This window comes from Phaseolus vulgaris, chromosome 3, assembly GCF_000499845.2.
Source record: "Phaseolus vulgaris cultivar G19833 chromosome 3, P. vulgaris v2.0, whole genome shotgun sequence".
In the NCBI taxonomy this organism is placed as follows: Eukaryota; Viridiplantae; Streptophyta; class Magnoliopsida; order Fabales; family Fabaceae; genus Phaseolus; species Phaseolus vulgaris.
In genome coordinates, this window is record NC_023757.2 from 43897628 (window position 1) to 43912297 (window position 14670).

At 28.7% G+C, this 14670-nt stretch overlaps 1 protein-coding gene across 1 annotated transcript; it reads left to right on the top strand.

Annotated features, from left to right (window-relative positions):
* Positions 1-7032: 7032 nt before the first annotated feature.
* Positions 7033-8087, top strand: LOC137807985 (ethylene-responsive transcription factor ERF026-like). Its single transcript, XM_068608870.1, has one exon. It carries the CDS (start codon positions 7245-7247, stop codon positions 7779-7781), a length of 537 nt encoding a protein of 178 aa, XP_068464971.1. The 5' UTR covers positions 7033-7244; the 3' UTR covers positions 7782-8087.
* Positions 8088-14670: the final 6583 nt, after the last annotated feature.

Here is a 14670-nt window from a genome sequence, read left to right on the forward strand (position 1 = left end):
TCTAGAAAACTATGACCCTTCTTAAGGAATAGAGAAATGTATAGAATTTGTAGGAAACCTTTCCACATTTTTTTCGTTTGGCTTTCTGAAGGTCTACTTGGAAATGGGAAATGAAAATGTTGAATATGGGAAATGAAAATGTTGAATAATAGGGAAGAAAAACAGATATAGGTTTTACTCCACAATAGTATGCTCCTCCACTGCCATTCGATTGGTATATAATTTTCAAAAAAATGTAACGCGATATGATCGGTTTTATCGAACTTTTGTTAAAAGAAATGAAGAACAAAAAATCTTGTTGGACATATTAATGATCATTCGACTTCTGTAATTTTGTAATCATATCAGTTGATTGCTTTCTGTAACTTTTTTTTTGTCGGTAATAAATTGCAATGGGTGAGACTCAAACTCTACTCTCTTTTGTGTCCAAAGATGTTTGTAGCTCAACTTTTAAGGGACATTTGAATAATGTTTTTGCGTTTTTAACATGTTTGTATTAATTTTCTTATTTAATTAAATGTGTTTTATCTTAATCAACATGGATCTTCAACACATCCCTTACGTCAAGGTTTTACAATTTGTGCATATGACTATATATTTATAAGTGATTTGATAGTGATATCTAATAAACTCTCCCTATGTACCATATTAAGATTTATACCACTTATATATTATATATTATATGAAATGTCATTTTTTAACATGAGATATTCAATTCGTAAAAAAATAAGGTGAAAATGTTTGTCATGTTGTTTTGTCCAATATTTATTTATTTTTCCAATGCTAAATAATTATTTTTGAGAGGTTGTAACCATTTTAATATGAACACTTTCACATAATATTGCTAATCTGGGAAATATAGCCCTTGATATCTACTATTATATATGGTAAGTAGTTTCAATACTAAGAAACGTGTGCCTCTAGAAAATACACTTTTAAGTTATTTGTTTGAGTTGAAAACATACAAGCAACATTTTCAAATGTTCACATTATTAAGTTTAGCCTAACTAAAGCTTATTATTTATCAAATAAGTTAAGATTTATTCAATGAAAAGATTAAACTAGTCAATAATATAAAAACTGGGCTTTTTTAATCATTAAAACTAGAATTGACCAGATTTATCTAACTAAATAATAGTTAGTATTGAATTTTAAGTTATTTATATTGTTGTTTTATTATATATTTTTATTTTTATTCCTAAGACTTAATGTCTTAACATTATTACATGTTAACATATTTAAAGTTTTATATTATCCTATGCATCACAACTTTTTCTTTATAAATGCAAACTTTATGAAGCTTATATAAACCTATCATTAAGCACATTATTTTTTGGTGTATTCAAGAAAACTCGCATACCAATCTTAGAAAAAATTGACTAACTATTGATTGACTCTTATGTAATATAGCATAATGTGATAGGAATAATGTAATTGTGTGCGGGAAAAAAATGTAACGATGCTTCACTTTTAGCTACTCAAGATAATCTTATAGTTACAGGCATTAATTACAAAGGTAAATTTGAATCATGTGTGACAAGAACATGAAAATTTCTAATAATCTATTTTTCACATGTTCTCTGACATGTACGGTCTGGAGTAAGGTAGCTAATTGATTTGATCTGATTTTAATGAATCACAGTAACAATAAACAAATATTTTCTGGGATTAAATTAATAGGTTTTAATAAAAAAATTAAATTCTGAAAATTGTCTGGATTGCAACAGTGTGGAATATCTAATATAATTTTTAATAATTATATGTTAGATTGTGAGCAAATCTTTCATAATGATTCAGATAAAAATATAAATATTGATACATATTCAATGTTTTTATTCTCTTATTTTCACTGTGCTGTGTCCCTTTACATATATTCAACTTGTATGAACTCATTAAATAAGTGAAATCTATGAAATCAATAATTACAAATCATACACATAAGGAAGTTACTTAAACTTCTACATATTAAATAGGCTACTAACAGTAATTAATTTTCTTTGTTTTTCACTTTTTATATACTGGGATATCTTCTGTTGTGCATGCACTTTTTTCTCTTTTCTGAGTATAAAATGTCAACGAACCTTTAAGGTGGCAATAGATTATTTTCCAAAGCAATATTAATGCAGAGCAATCATCCAACTATTGCTTGTTGTTTTTCTACCTGTAATCCATGTTTTGGTCTAACTAGAGACAAAATCAACACACACTAAATTCCATTCAGATTCGGCACGACCAGGTCTTCAATTCATGTTGCAATCTGGCTTCGTTTCAGTGCCTCAGATCCAATTTTCTCTAACCTATACTATTCTAAAAGTAAATTATTAAAATAGTCTTTCAAATTGTATAAGTTGAACGTTTTAGCTTTTAACACTTTAAAAACCTTTTTTTAATTGTATTTAATTACTTAAAAAGTGTTTTAGTTTTTTTGGCTATCATTAAAAATAAAGTTAATAGCGTTGTGTATAGTCCTTTAAAAATGGTTGTTCTAAACTTAAGTCGTGACTAAAACTTTTTGCATAACATCACTAGCTCAAAGCTCGAGATGATTTTTAAAGTTTGAATTTTTCAGCGATATATTTGAAAATACAGCTAACAACCTTATCAGCACTGCCATAGAAATATATTTTCCTTTCTAGAAATTGAACGTTCTTTCTTCGTAACATTACAAGGATAAAGAGAAATATATTTTTCTTTTTCTTTCTAGAAATTGAACGTTCTTTTTTCGTAACATTACAAGGATAAAGAGTTTTTTTAGAAGGAGTTTATTTTTATATTATTTAGATTAAAACTTTTATTAAGTTGGTTTTCAATTTTTCCGTTAAACTGTATTTAGGGAACATGTTTTTTTAGATTTTTTAAATTTCAGAAAAAGCCTTTCAAAATCCAAGTTAAATATCATAGGTTTAAGAACTTCCGTAAAATATCATAAGTTTCAAAACCTTCGTAAAATACAATGAATTTGAGAATCTCTGTAAAATACCATGAGTTTCAAAATTTTCATGAAATGACTTGTTGTTTGAAATAAACATTCAACCCCATCTTCCACCATCTCTAATGATCCTCTTAATTTTTCTCTTTTACCTTGGACACAATACTTTTCGGTACAAGCTCAATGGTCGTTGACGACAGTCTTAGCAAGGAATCACCACACTAAATAAGACACTCTCTTCTTCTTACTTCAATATTGTTTTTTCCATCACCTAACTACCCCAACTTGGGTCACGAGCCACTCTAACATAGCTTGACGACAATTGGTGTTTTTTACTCCTTTATATATCCTAAATATTGCATTATCTATTAGATGTGAGTTTCAAAGTCATGTGTGTTCTTGGCTAAAGATTGCAAGAACATATTGCGAGGAGAAATTAACTTTATTACTTCTCATATTTACGGTGAATTAATTATTAGATGCATTTTAAAATAAATGTCTTAATTTAAAATATTTCAAAATTATGAGAATTAAATATTAACAACTATAACTAAAACTAAATTTGCACACAAAATATGTATATCAAAAGCTAAAAAAAATATGTCAGTGTTTTTTTAAGTATGAGCCCGTAACCAAAAAAACTAGGAATTATATAAATCAACTACCATCAATCATAAAAAAAACATGCAAATATTGTTGAAATACTTATTATCCAAGGTTATTTTTATGAGTTTTTAAAATAAATTTTTGAAACTTTAGAAAGCTTATTTGTAATGTAAAGTTACACTTTCAAAAATTTAGAGAATTTAATTATAAAATATATTAAAACTATGTAGTTTTTTATTATTTATTTATAAATAGATTTAATTTTATTTATTTATTGAAGTTTGAAAAATCTTGAGTGTTTTATTGAGGTTCTAAAATAAATCTTTGGAATTTAACGAAGGTTAAAAAAAATCTTCATTATTTTGTTGAGATTTTAGAATAAACCTTTAAAACTTAACCAAGGTTTAATAGACTTTCGTTAGTTTGTTGATGTTGTAAAATAAACCTTTTGGAACTTATTGAAAGTTAAAAAAAAAATCTGTTATTTTGGTGAAATTTTAAAATAAACCTTTAGAATTTAACGAAGGTTGAAAAAATAACCGTTATTTTGCTGAGGTTTTAAAATAAACCTTTGAAATTTAACGAATGTTAATAAAACCTTTGTTATTTTGCTGAGGTCTTAAAATAAACCTTTGAAATTTAACAAATGTTAAAAAAACTATGTTATTATGCTAAAGTTTTAGAATAACCTCTGAAACTTAACGAAGGTTAAACAATATCTGTTAATTAAATCAATTCCTATGATTATATTAACTCCGACTAAATAACCTCTGTTAAAATCATTTTTTCTTGTAGTGTAAGTAATAAGAAGAAACTTTCATAACTAAGAAGAAAATTAGCTTTGATGGTGAATAATTTAGAATTCAATGATACTTTTGAATGACATTTTGTTGGAGATCTCACATCGACTAGAGATTATGACATTTCATTGTATATAAGTGGGTGTTAACCTCACCTCATGAGTCAGTTTTATGGGGTTGAGTTAGGTTTAAAGTCCACTTCGTAATATGGTATCAAAGTCATTTCGAGCCTATCCTAGCGAGTGTTTGTTGGACTTATCAGACCACCCACTATCGGGCCGTTGAGGGAGGTTTTGGTAGATTTTAAAAAAATTATTAAATAGAAACTAATTTTATAGACAAAAAATAATTAATTATTATATTGACTAAATTAAAAAATTATAAGTATCTAAAGTAATTTTTATTATTAGTAAATAATTTAAAATTGACATCTTACCAAAGTTTTAACTACCAACTAATTTAGGTACCAACTAATTTAGAATCCAAAATAATTAGTAACTAAAATATTAGTAATTTAAAAATTATTTATTAATAATCTATTGAAAGTAAGCACACACCATGATGATTGATTAACATACTATATGAATAATTATTTTCTAAATTGTATTACCCACTAAATGAACAGGTGAAATAGAGGAGTTAGTTTTTAACTTCTATTATAGCTTCAATTCTTTTATTTTAATTAAATTAAAATTTAAGAAATATGTAAAATTAATAAACTCTATATTTTCAGATAACTCTCTCACAAGGATATAAAATCATAATTTTAAACGAAAATATATGAGAACGCGTTGCTGGTGCTCTCCTTGTATAAAGTTCGGCTGCAAGGGATTGAGCCATTAGACGCCTGGAAATTGGGCAACAATTATAAAGATGGATCCATCAGCATTACATGAACGTTTGGGCTCTAGTCAAGTCTACGAATAGTTTGCAAATGTTTGGGGTATAGAGTTTAAATTTTTGAATCAGTGTTACCGCTATGCTGTTTCTTCCTGTATCTCTACATCTTTTTTCCTGCACCCCTACATTTCTTGAAATATCGAAAATATCCTTTCATAGTTTTGTTGATTCTGAAATAGGGGTTCCATAAACAAAGAGTGTTTCCAGAATAGAAAATCCGAAAGACAAAAAATTATTTTCGAATATCCTTCTCCAAACACATTTTTTTTATTTACAGATTGGTAAATCCAGAATTAATAAATTATATTCTAAAAAATATGTTCCAAAAGTATTTTAGAAAAAATAATCATAAGTCATTTTTAAAAGGGGTAAAATAGTCTTCTTTCAAAATGATAGGATGAGTAAGAATTTTGTTAGGATGCATGAAGAAACAACCGTACAATTTTAGTAAAACAATTACAAGTTAACCAATAAGAAATCACTTCAAACTTATAAAAAAAAATTAAAAAATATCACAAAAGAATTTTGTTAATTGACGAATTCAAAATATTTCACTATCTCGGGAAGGTCATACATGTTACCTACAATTTCCACAGAAATGAAAATTTACCTAAAAGGTATTTTTTTTAAAGTTCAATTGGCTTAAAATAGAGTTTATTTAATACAAAAAATTATACTAAAAATGATTTAATATTTTATTCTTATAACTTTCATTAATTTATTCTTTTGTTTTAATTAATTTATAATTTAATAAATATTTCTAGAAATATGAAAGTTAATATATATATATATATATATGTATATTCTTTTTTTTAATTTTTTTTATTAAGATTCTTCTTAAAAATTATTTTAATAATTAAATTTTAAGTTGTATTTCTTATAATAACAATTTATCATCAATTCCTAATAACAAATTTAAAGGTATGTGATGAGAGGGAAGAAGAAGAGATTACATATTCCGAAAATGCTTAATATGTGTGAAAAATATGCCGATAAAAAAAATTATGAAATAATAAAATTGAAAAAGAGATTTCGAATAATAATGACTAAAATAAAAATATGAAAAGTAAACATTTTTATAAAGACTAAATTAAATTTGAATTTTTTTAGAATTAAATATGTTTAAAACTACCAAGTAACACCTAAACACATGACACAATTGTTAATGTCATGTCAACGACATGTTGGAATCTATATAAACTATTTTTTTGACAAACTATTCATTAAAGACATTATTTGACAAATAATTTTTTAATAAATATTATAGTGAGAATGTTACACGATTGAACTGTCTAAATCCTGAGTTATTTCTCTATTTCTGTCTATATAGAGTTAATTAGAAGAGTGAATATAAAAGCGAGTGACACCACTAACCAGTTATTTGGGAAAAGGAAATGAAGATGTGACGTTAAGGTCTTCATGAAATTAAAAACTAGCTTTGGTTGCTGCGGCTATCCAGTGTTTCGTGCGCATCAGCTACACCATCCATCTCATTTTTATATAAACACCACACAAATTAACATCTCCTGTGTTAGTGAGTTGTCAAGTGAACGTGTCTGCACTTGTCGTTATCATTCTCTGTTTACTGTAAAAAATTTAATTTCTATTGCCTTTTTCTCCGAAACCTTAACCAATGGAGCCCAGCTATGAGCCACCGTTTTAAAGTACGAACAAAACTAATCAGCACTACTCACTCAGTTAGTCCGCGAAATTCCCACGGTTTCACTTTTGTATACTACAATTGTCTGGTTCTACTTCATTCCATTCTTCATGTATTTAAACAAAGCTAGAATAGAAACAATGTTAAGTCATGCATGCAAACTGTCTTATTATATATGCACCTTACATATATGGATATGATTCTATATATAGGACAATGATAGTTGACCCTATAAATTTCTCTCACAAATATACCTACCCCGCTTCTTTTGCCTAGTCTGCATCCTTTTCCTCTCATTACCCCACGTGCCAAAACCCTTTTGCTTTCTTTCCAAATAACGCCGCCCAACATGGCTTCATCGTCATCTTCATCAAAGAGACATCCACTGTACCATGGAATCCGTTGCCGCGGAGGAAAATGGGTCACTGAAATCCGTGAGCCACGAAAAACCAACCGAATATGGTTGGGCACGTTCCTCACGCCGGAGATGGCCGCCGCCGCCTATGACGTGGCGGCGTTGGCCCTGAAAGGCGGGGAAGCGGTTCTCAACTTCCCGGACTCGATTGGCAGGTATCCAGTGCCCGCGTCCAAATCCCCTGCGGACATCCGCAGCGCAGCCATTGCTGCAGCCGAACTCATGAAGCCTGAAGCCAGCCACAACAACGCTAATGCAGTAGCTCAGTCTGATAACACAGAGGGTGATGGTTACTATAATGTTGCTGCTCCTTTGAATGAAACTGAGTTTGTCGACGAGGAAGCCATATTCTCCATGCCGAGTTTGTTGATCGACATGGCTGAGGGAATGTTGCTAACCCCTCCCAGAATGAGCTCACCCTCTGATTACTGGATCGAGAATTCTGGTGGAGAAAATTTGTGGAACTTTTGATCCATCCATATATGAAGTAATTAATTAAGTAATATATAATGGAATAGAATTTGGAAAGTTAATGTAAATTAATTAAGTTGAGAAGAAGCTCGGAAATAACTGGGGTACGTAGGGCTACTTTGTTCTGAGACCATGTGCCTCCGTGTGTTTTAGTAGCTCTACTATAATTTGTGTGTGTATTTTCATGGTTGTGACTTCTGAGAATTCCTCCTCACTGGCCATGACGCATTCGTATAGGAGGTTTTCTTTATGTTTTGTTTATTTGAATCAAAGTTTTTGGATATGATGGGAGACATTTGTATCAAACTTTTTCTTTTCTCTTTTTGCCTCTTTTTTAAATAAGTACATGATTTTTGTTTGCGTTGTTGTTGTTGAAGAGTACTAAAACTGGAAAAAATAGGGAACATAAAGTAGCAGGTTGGGACATGAATAAGAATATCTCTCCGTAGCGACGCCAAAGTTTGAAAGCGCGTAGTTGATACGCTGTCGGGAGCAGGAAATGCCGACTCACGTACTATGCAAAAAAATTATTTTATTTTATTTTCCCACTTTATCATTTCAGCACTCTTATTTAGAGAGTATTGTTTTGGTCTACTTCAACATTAAAATAAGTTGTATGAGTTGAAAGAAGAAAGGGACAGGAAGAAAAATAAGTAGATAAAAAAAAAAACAAGTTATTGAAATCAGTGCTTTATTAGTAGAATCAATGGAAACATGCACTCTTACTTTACCTATCAACTTTGTTAAAAATACGTCTAATTTTCTTGATTGTAGTGAAATGTTCCTTTTCTTAATTACATTTAAATAATTGGGAAAATGCATGGCTTAATAGTATATTTTTTTTAGGGAAAAACATGGTGTAAATTGCAAATTTAATTTATTCAACATGTTATATAAGGCTTTATTTATGTGAATGAGAAAAAAAACTTTCGTGAAGTTTCTCAATTCAACTGTAAAACGGTCAAAAGAAAAAAGAAGTCCAAATAAAGAAGTGTTTGTAAAAATAATATAGAAAAAATATAAGATCATTTGCAAGAAATTAGATTTTGTTAAGAAAAAATGTGTGAATGAAGGTGATTATTGGTATTTGAAATTTGAGATTGTAATTATAATAAAAGGAAAAAGAGTCTTTTCAAAAGAGTGGTGGTCCCATTAGGAGATAATGTGATGATGTATTAGTTGGTTATTGACTGAACCTTTCCACTGTTTAGTTGTCTGAAATCATGGAGGTGGGTTTCTTTTTTGTTCTTGTCAAGTAACTGCTACTACATAAACGGTACCTGAAATTTAATAAAATATTCATCATTTAAACCGTGATGTTTCTCACATTATCAAAAGAAAACAGGCTTACTTTTATATTTTTTTTCTATTTTCTATTACCATATGTAAAACTTCAGAATAGCCCGTGTTCACATTAGATAATAATGAAAAGGTAATGGTGTTTTAATAACCAGGAAAAACATACACATTAATACTTCAAAATATTGATATCTATACTATATCAATATACCTATATATATATATAAAGGGGATTCCCCACTTTAACTACTCTAAATTATTTTCCTATTTTATCCTTACTTAATATTTTGTTTTATCAATTTATTTTGGTTATTTGGACATTTTATAATTTTAGAAGTTAATAAAACAGTTTTTTATTTTTTTAATTTTATTTTATTTGTTCTCACTACTTAACTAACAGGAAAGTGGAGTGATTGGTACGTTAATTTTTTTTATTCTCACTTAACTTGCAGGAGAGTGGGGAAATGGGTTACTTTTCTATTTTAAACTAATATTCTTCTTTATTAAATAAGCGTTTTTTAATTTTAAAAATTTATTTTATTTGTTCTCATGGGCAGGTGAGTGGAGAAATTGGTTACTTTTCTGTTTTAAAACTAATATTCTTCTTTATTAAATAAGCATTTTTTAATTTTAAAATTTTATTTTATTTGTTCTCACTTAATGGGCAAGAGAGTGGAGAGATTGATACGTTTTATTATAGAAGAGTGGAGAGAGAGGGATGAAATGTGGGTTTATGCACGGTTACTTTTTTTAGGCAAAAAAAATTATATATAAGAAAACTATGAGAGAGGAAGAATATAGAAACATCTTAAAAACTATTGTCGGATGCTATTTGATATTCTTTCTACAGAGTCTCAAGTGCGCGCAAATTCAATTTTGGTATTCTTTCAACAAATTCAATTTTGGTGCGTTTTCTTTCATATTTCTCAAGCACAAGAGGAAGAAGAAGATAGAGAAGAAGAGATCGAGAAGTTCCAAGCTGTGATGCTCATGAGCAAACGCCTTCATTGTTGACCCTTTCAACATCTAAATGCAAGCGCACACAGTCTTCCTTGGCTGCCACTATGCCTCCCGCCTCCTCAAAATTCTAATTTTGAGATTCTGAAACAGTGTATTAGTGTTCCTCTTCACATTTCATCACAACCACTTCACCATGTATTCCGTCTCCTCAATGCTTCTTCACCATGTATTCCGTCTCCTCAATGCTTCAAAAACTCTAATTTTTAGATTCTGAGATGTGTATTGCTAATTTTCTTCATATTTCATCTATTTTATTTATCTTATTTTGCTTTTCCTATTTCTTTAATGTATTCATTTTATTTTATTTTTTCCAATAGAGATGTTTAGTTTATTTTATAAATTAATAACTTCAATTTCTTTACTCATTAAGAATCACATTATTAAAATAATATTACATTTGATTTATTGTGATAAAAAATTATAATTATTTAATTATTTTAAACATATTTAATTAAAAATATATATATCTATACCTATATATAAAGGGGATTCTCCTATTTAACAACTCTTAATTTTTTCCCTATTTTATCCTTATATAAATATTTGATTATATTATGTACATTGTTGTCATTTCTTATTTTCTCTAAAATATGTAATATATGTGGAGGAACAATTTTAATTTGAAATAGAGGTTGGAGACTTTTTTTTGAATTGAAAAAGTGGTTACTTTTCAAACAGTTGCATAGAAAGAAGAATGTCTCTTCAAATTTGAGAGAAAAAAAAATATTAGTGGAAATACTGGAGAAGATGAACACTTTTGAATTGCAAAAGTGGTTAATGTGTGTGACATTCTTAGGAAATAAAATTTGTAAAGAATAAAACACTTAGAATGATGATCAATTACTCGCATTGGTTAAGCCAATTCACACAAAGTATAATAATTTTACGTAATAATGATAATGTCATTTTTTATTTATAATATACTATAAATTTATATTATTAAGATAAATGTGCAAATAATAATATTATTTATTCAAATTTTAATATTAAACATAAATATATATAAATGAAAAAATAAGAAATGCGGATACACGCGCCTGTGTTCCCGTTAGTTTTAATTATATATATATATATATATATATATATATATATATAACTTAAAATACTAATATATTATTACTTTATTTTTATCAGTATTATATTATTAGAGTCAGTTATCGAATGTTTCTATTTTAACGTGTTAGAGTATCATTTTCCAACTAGAAAATCATGTTAATAATTAGCCATTTCTAACGACTTTATCATTCGTAAATTCCCCCGTAAGAATATAAAAGAGCGTGAATATTTTTTTATCCTATTTTTGCATTTCAGTTCCATGTAAACACATTGCATTGATTCGATTGGGTATAGAGTATAAAAAACATTACTTTTTAAGAGGATAATTTATATATGTAGAAGACTATAACTCGATTATAATTGGACAGAAATATTTTTTTTTATTGATATGATATAACTTTAAAATTGTATTATTCAAATCACACTAATAAAATTAATATTTTGTAATATACACTTGTCAATTAATATTTTTCATAGGTTAAAAAAAAGTTAGAAAAAAAAAATTATTAGCAAGAAATAATAAATAAATATGGATAATTTCATGGTGATATAATCCTTATAAAAAAAATATATGAAAAATCCTTAAGCTTCGAACTAGACCAAACTTCCAACAAAAGTTATCGACTAACCCAAAATCCAAGAATATCACCTACACAAGAATTCACCTTTAACAATAGTCAGAGTATACCAACACATCAAATTTCAAAAGAACATAAAACATAAACAAACCGTCAAACACAAATCTTCAACAAAAAGATAAATTTAACAGACCCCTCTTTACACCTAACACAACAACATTGTATCCCACTGCCTCAAGAAAAAATCAAAGAGAATTATTTTCACAACACAAAAAAAAAAGCTCCTCCTTAGAGTTCCTTAAACCAAAAACCAAGACAAAACCTTCAAACGATGTTTAAGACCATTATGCAAAACACCTAACTTCCTTCTTAAAAAAGAGTTAGAGAGTCAAACAAAAGAAAAAGAAACAAATTTAATTCACAGTTTTCATACATACCAGAGGTTCCAAACACCAATCAAAGTAAGAGAATTTTGCACCTTTTTCTTTACTGGTTAACCAAGCCCTAGTTTTTCTTTGAGCCACCATAAACGTCTCAATATGGTCAACTCTCCCATTATTAAAAATACACATATTCCAATGTTTTCAAATTTCATCTACAATTGCAATCCACACCACTCCCCAGATTCTGATAATCTAACCATTATAACATTCAGAGGGCAAAACATCATGAAGTGTACCTTTGCATTATAGTGGTTCACCAACAAACAACTCAACCAAGACAAGTATAGTCCCCAAATTTTCACACAAATTTACTCTTAAAAAATAAATGACAAAGAGTCTCATCTTCCTCAACACACAACCCACACAAACAACTTACCATTAAAACTCCTCTTCTCAACAAATTATCCTTTGTTGTTATGCTATTATTCAACATCCTCCAAGAAGTAATTTGTGCATAGGGAAGAGTCTTTACCTTTCAGAACCTTTCGAATAGATCCATATCTTCACCTCCCACCACTACTTTTAAAGAATTATACGCAGATTTCACAGAAAAATTAACTGCTTATCATCCTTCCAAATCCAATTGCTCGCTACACTTTCCCCCTTCTCATCAACCTTTTTATTTTCTATCAGAAGCAACAAATGAGTGACTTGATTCTCCTCCCACACAAACAGATTTCTCCTTCACCCCAACTTCCACTCCCACATGCCATTGTTCCACCTGTCTGCATGTAGCAAAGTACTACAATGATCTGCAACAACGGAATATAGTCTTGGCTATTTAAACATTAACATTTCATTATCAACCCACTTATCCTCCCAAAACCTGATTTCTTTCCCATCCCCAATCACCCAATTGACTTCATCTTCAAACTCACCCCTCATCCATCTGATTTCCAGACTTTCTTCAGATCTCTCTACCAAAGAGAATCCTTACTATTTATGGTCGTACTTTTTAACCTCCTCTACTTAGATTCCAAAATTTCTTTCCATAAGTTACTTCTATTTGTTTTGAGTCGCCATATCCATTTGTTACGTAACATAATATTAAATGATTTGAGATCTCTTACTCCAAGTCCACCATCTTCTCTAGAAGCACAAAACCTATTCCAGGTCACCCTATTTTCTACCCCTCTAAACCCCAACCCCAAACTAGAAAAAAAAAATCTTAAGATATAGTAAGTCTATGTTTGGTTAGAATGAAGTGGAACAAGTTATGCAGAAGGGGGATTTAGCTTAAATTTGGATAATAATGCTGTCTTGCTTAAACTGGCATGGAAGTTCAGCCCTCATTGGAGTGAATTATTTCTAAAGAGCAAAGGAGTAAGGTTCGTTTATTAGAGATTAACGATAAGAATATTTTATATTGTAAATTAATTTTATAAAATTAAATTGAACTTAAAGTTTATTTTTTTTAATTCTGCAAAAGCTGCCCCGGCAACAATATGACATGTCTCTGTGCTCATTGTGTGGACTATGCAAACCAGACATTCTTTAACTGCAAAGTGGCCGCAGTTTTCTGGAGGAGGGAACCTCAATTCAATGTGTAATAATTGGAGGATGTGGTGGACTCATGGCAAAACACGGACCCAGCTGCAAGACCTTTGAAGAGCATCTTGCATTAATGTCATATGGTTAATGAAAGTCCAGAAAAATCACCAAAAATATGAGGACCCCATTTCTTTATCTGTTGCATGTGTTGATAGATTCACCCTTTGTAACAATAATATATATAAGGGTTATGGAAGTGTTGTAAAGATTCTATTGTTTATTTTAATTATATCTTAATTTTGTGTTATAAAAAGATTACAAGACTGAATTCTGAAATTTATACTTGTGCTATGGAAGGTCCCATCCCATTATATATTTACATGTATGATGTTTTGGACTTAAACATATAATTTGAGAATTTATTTACTATGTAAGTTATTTAAAATGTTAGTTTTGCTAGTTAAATAATTGATCGTACTTATATATTCACATTACATATTTATAATAATAGTGTCATGGAAGGTCTTATTATATATTTATCTTTTTGATATTTTGAATATTTGCATGAGACAATCCAAAATTAAACACATTATTTATTCATTTATGAATTATGTAAGTCTTAGTTAAATAATTGTTTTTATTTTAAATTATTATGTGACTATTTATGGTTCAATTATGCGTGGATAAGGGAAAATATGAGGTGTTTTGATTCCTAAACCTTTTAGTCATTCACTAAATGACCTATAAGAAAGTTGAAACAAAAACATACCTCACAAATTTGGTGACAGGAGAAAATATTTATTTTATTTCATTCTACTTTAATTTATTTGTTATTAACTCATACACAACACTATAAGAAAAACATAAATTATATAGGATTATTAAAGATCAATAATATAATATTAATAATAGGAATATAATATTAATAATATAATATAATATTAATAATATGAAAATAATATTAATAATATTAATAATATGAATATAATATTAATAATACGA

Excerpts from the sequence above, each read along its gene's own strand:
- LOC137807985 (XM_068608870.1), top strand. The coding sequence starts at position 7,245 with ATGGCTTCATCGTCATCTTCATCAAAGAGACATCCACTGTACCATGGA.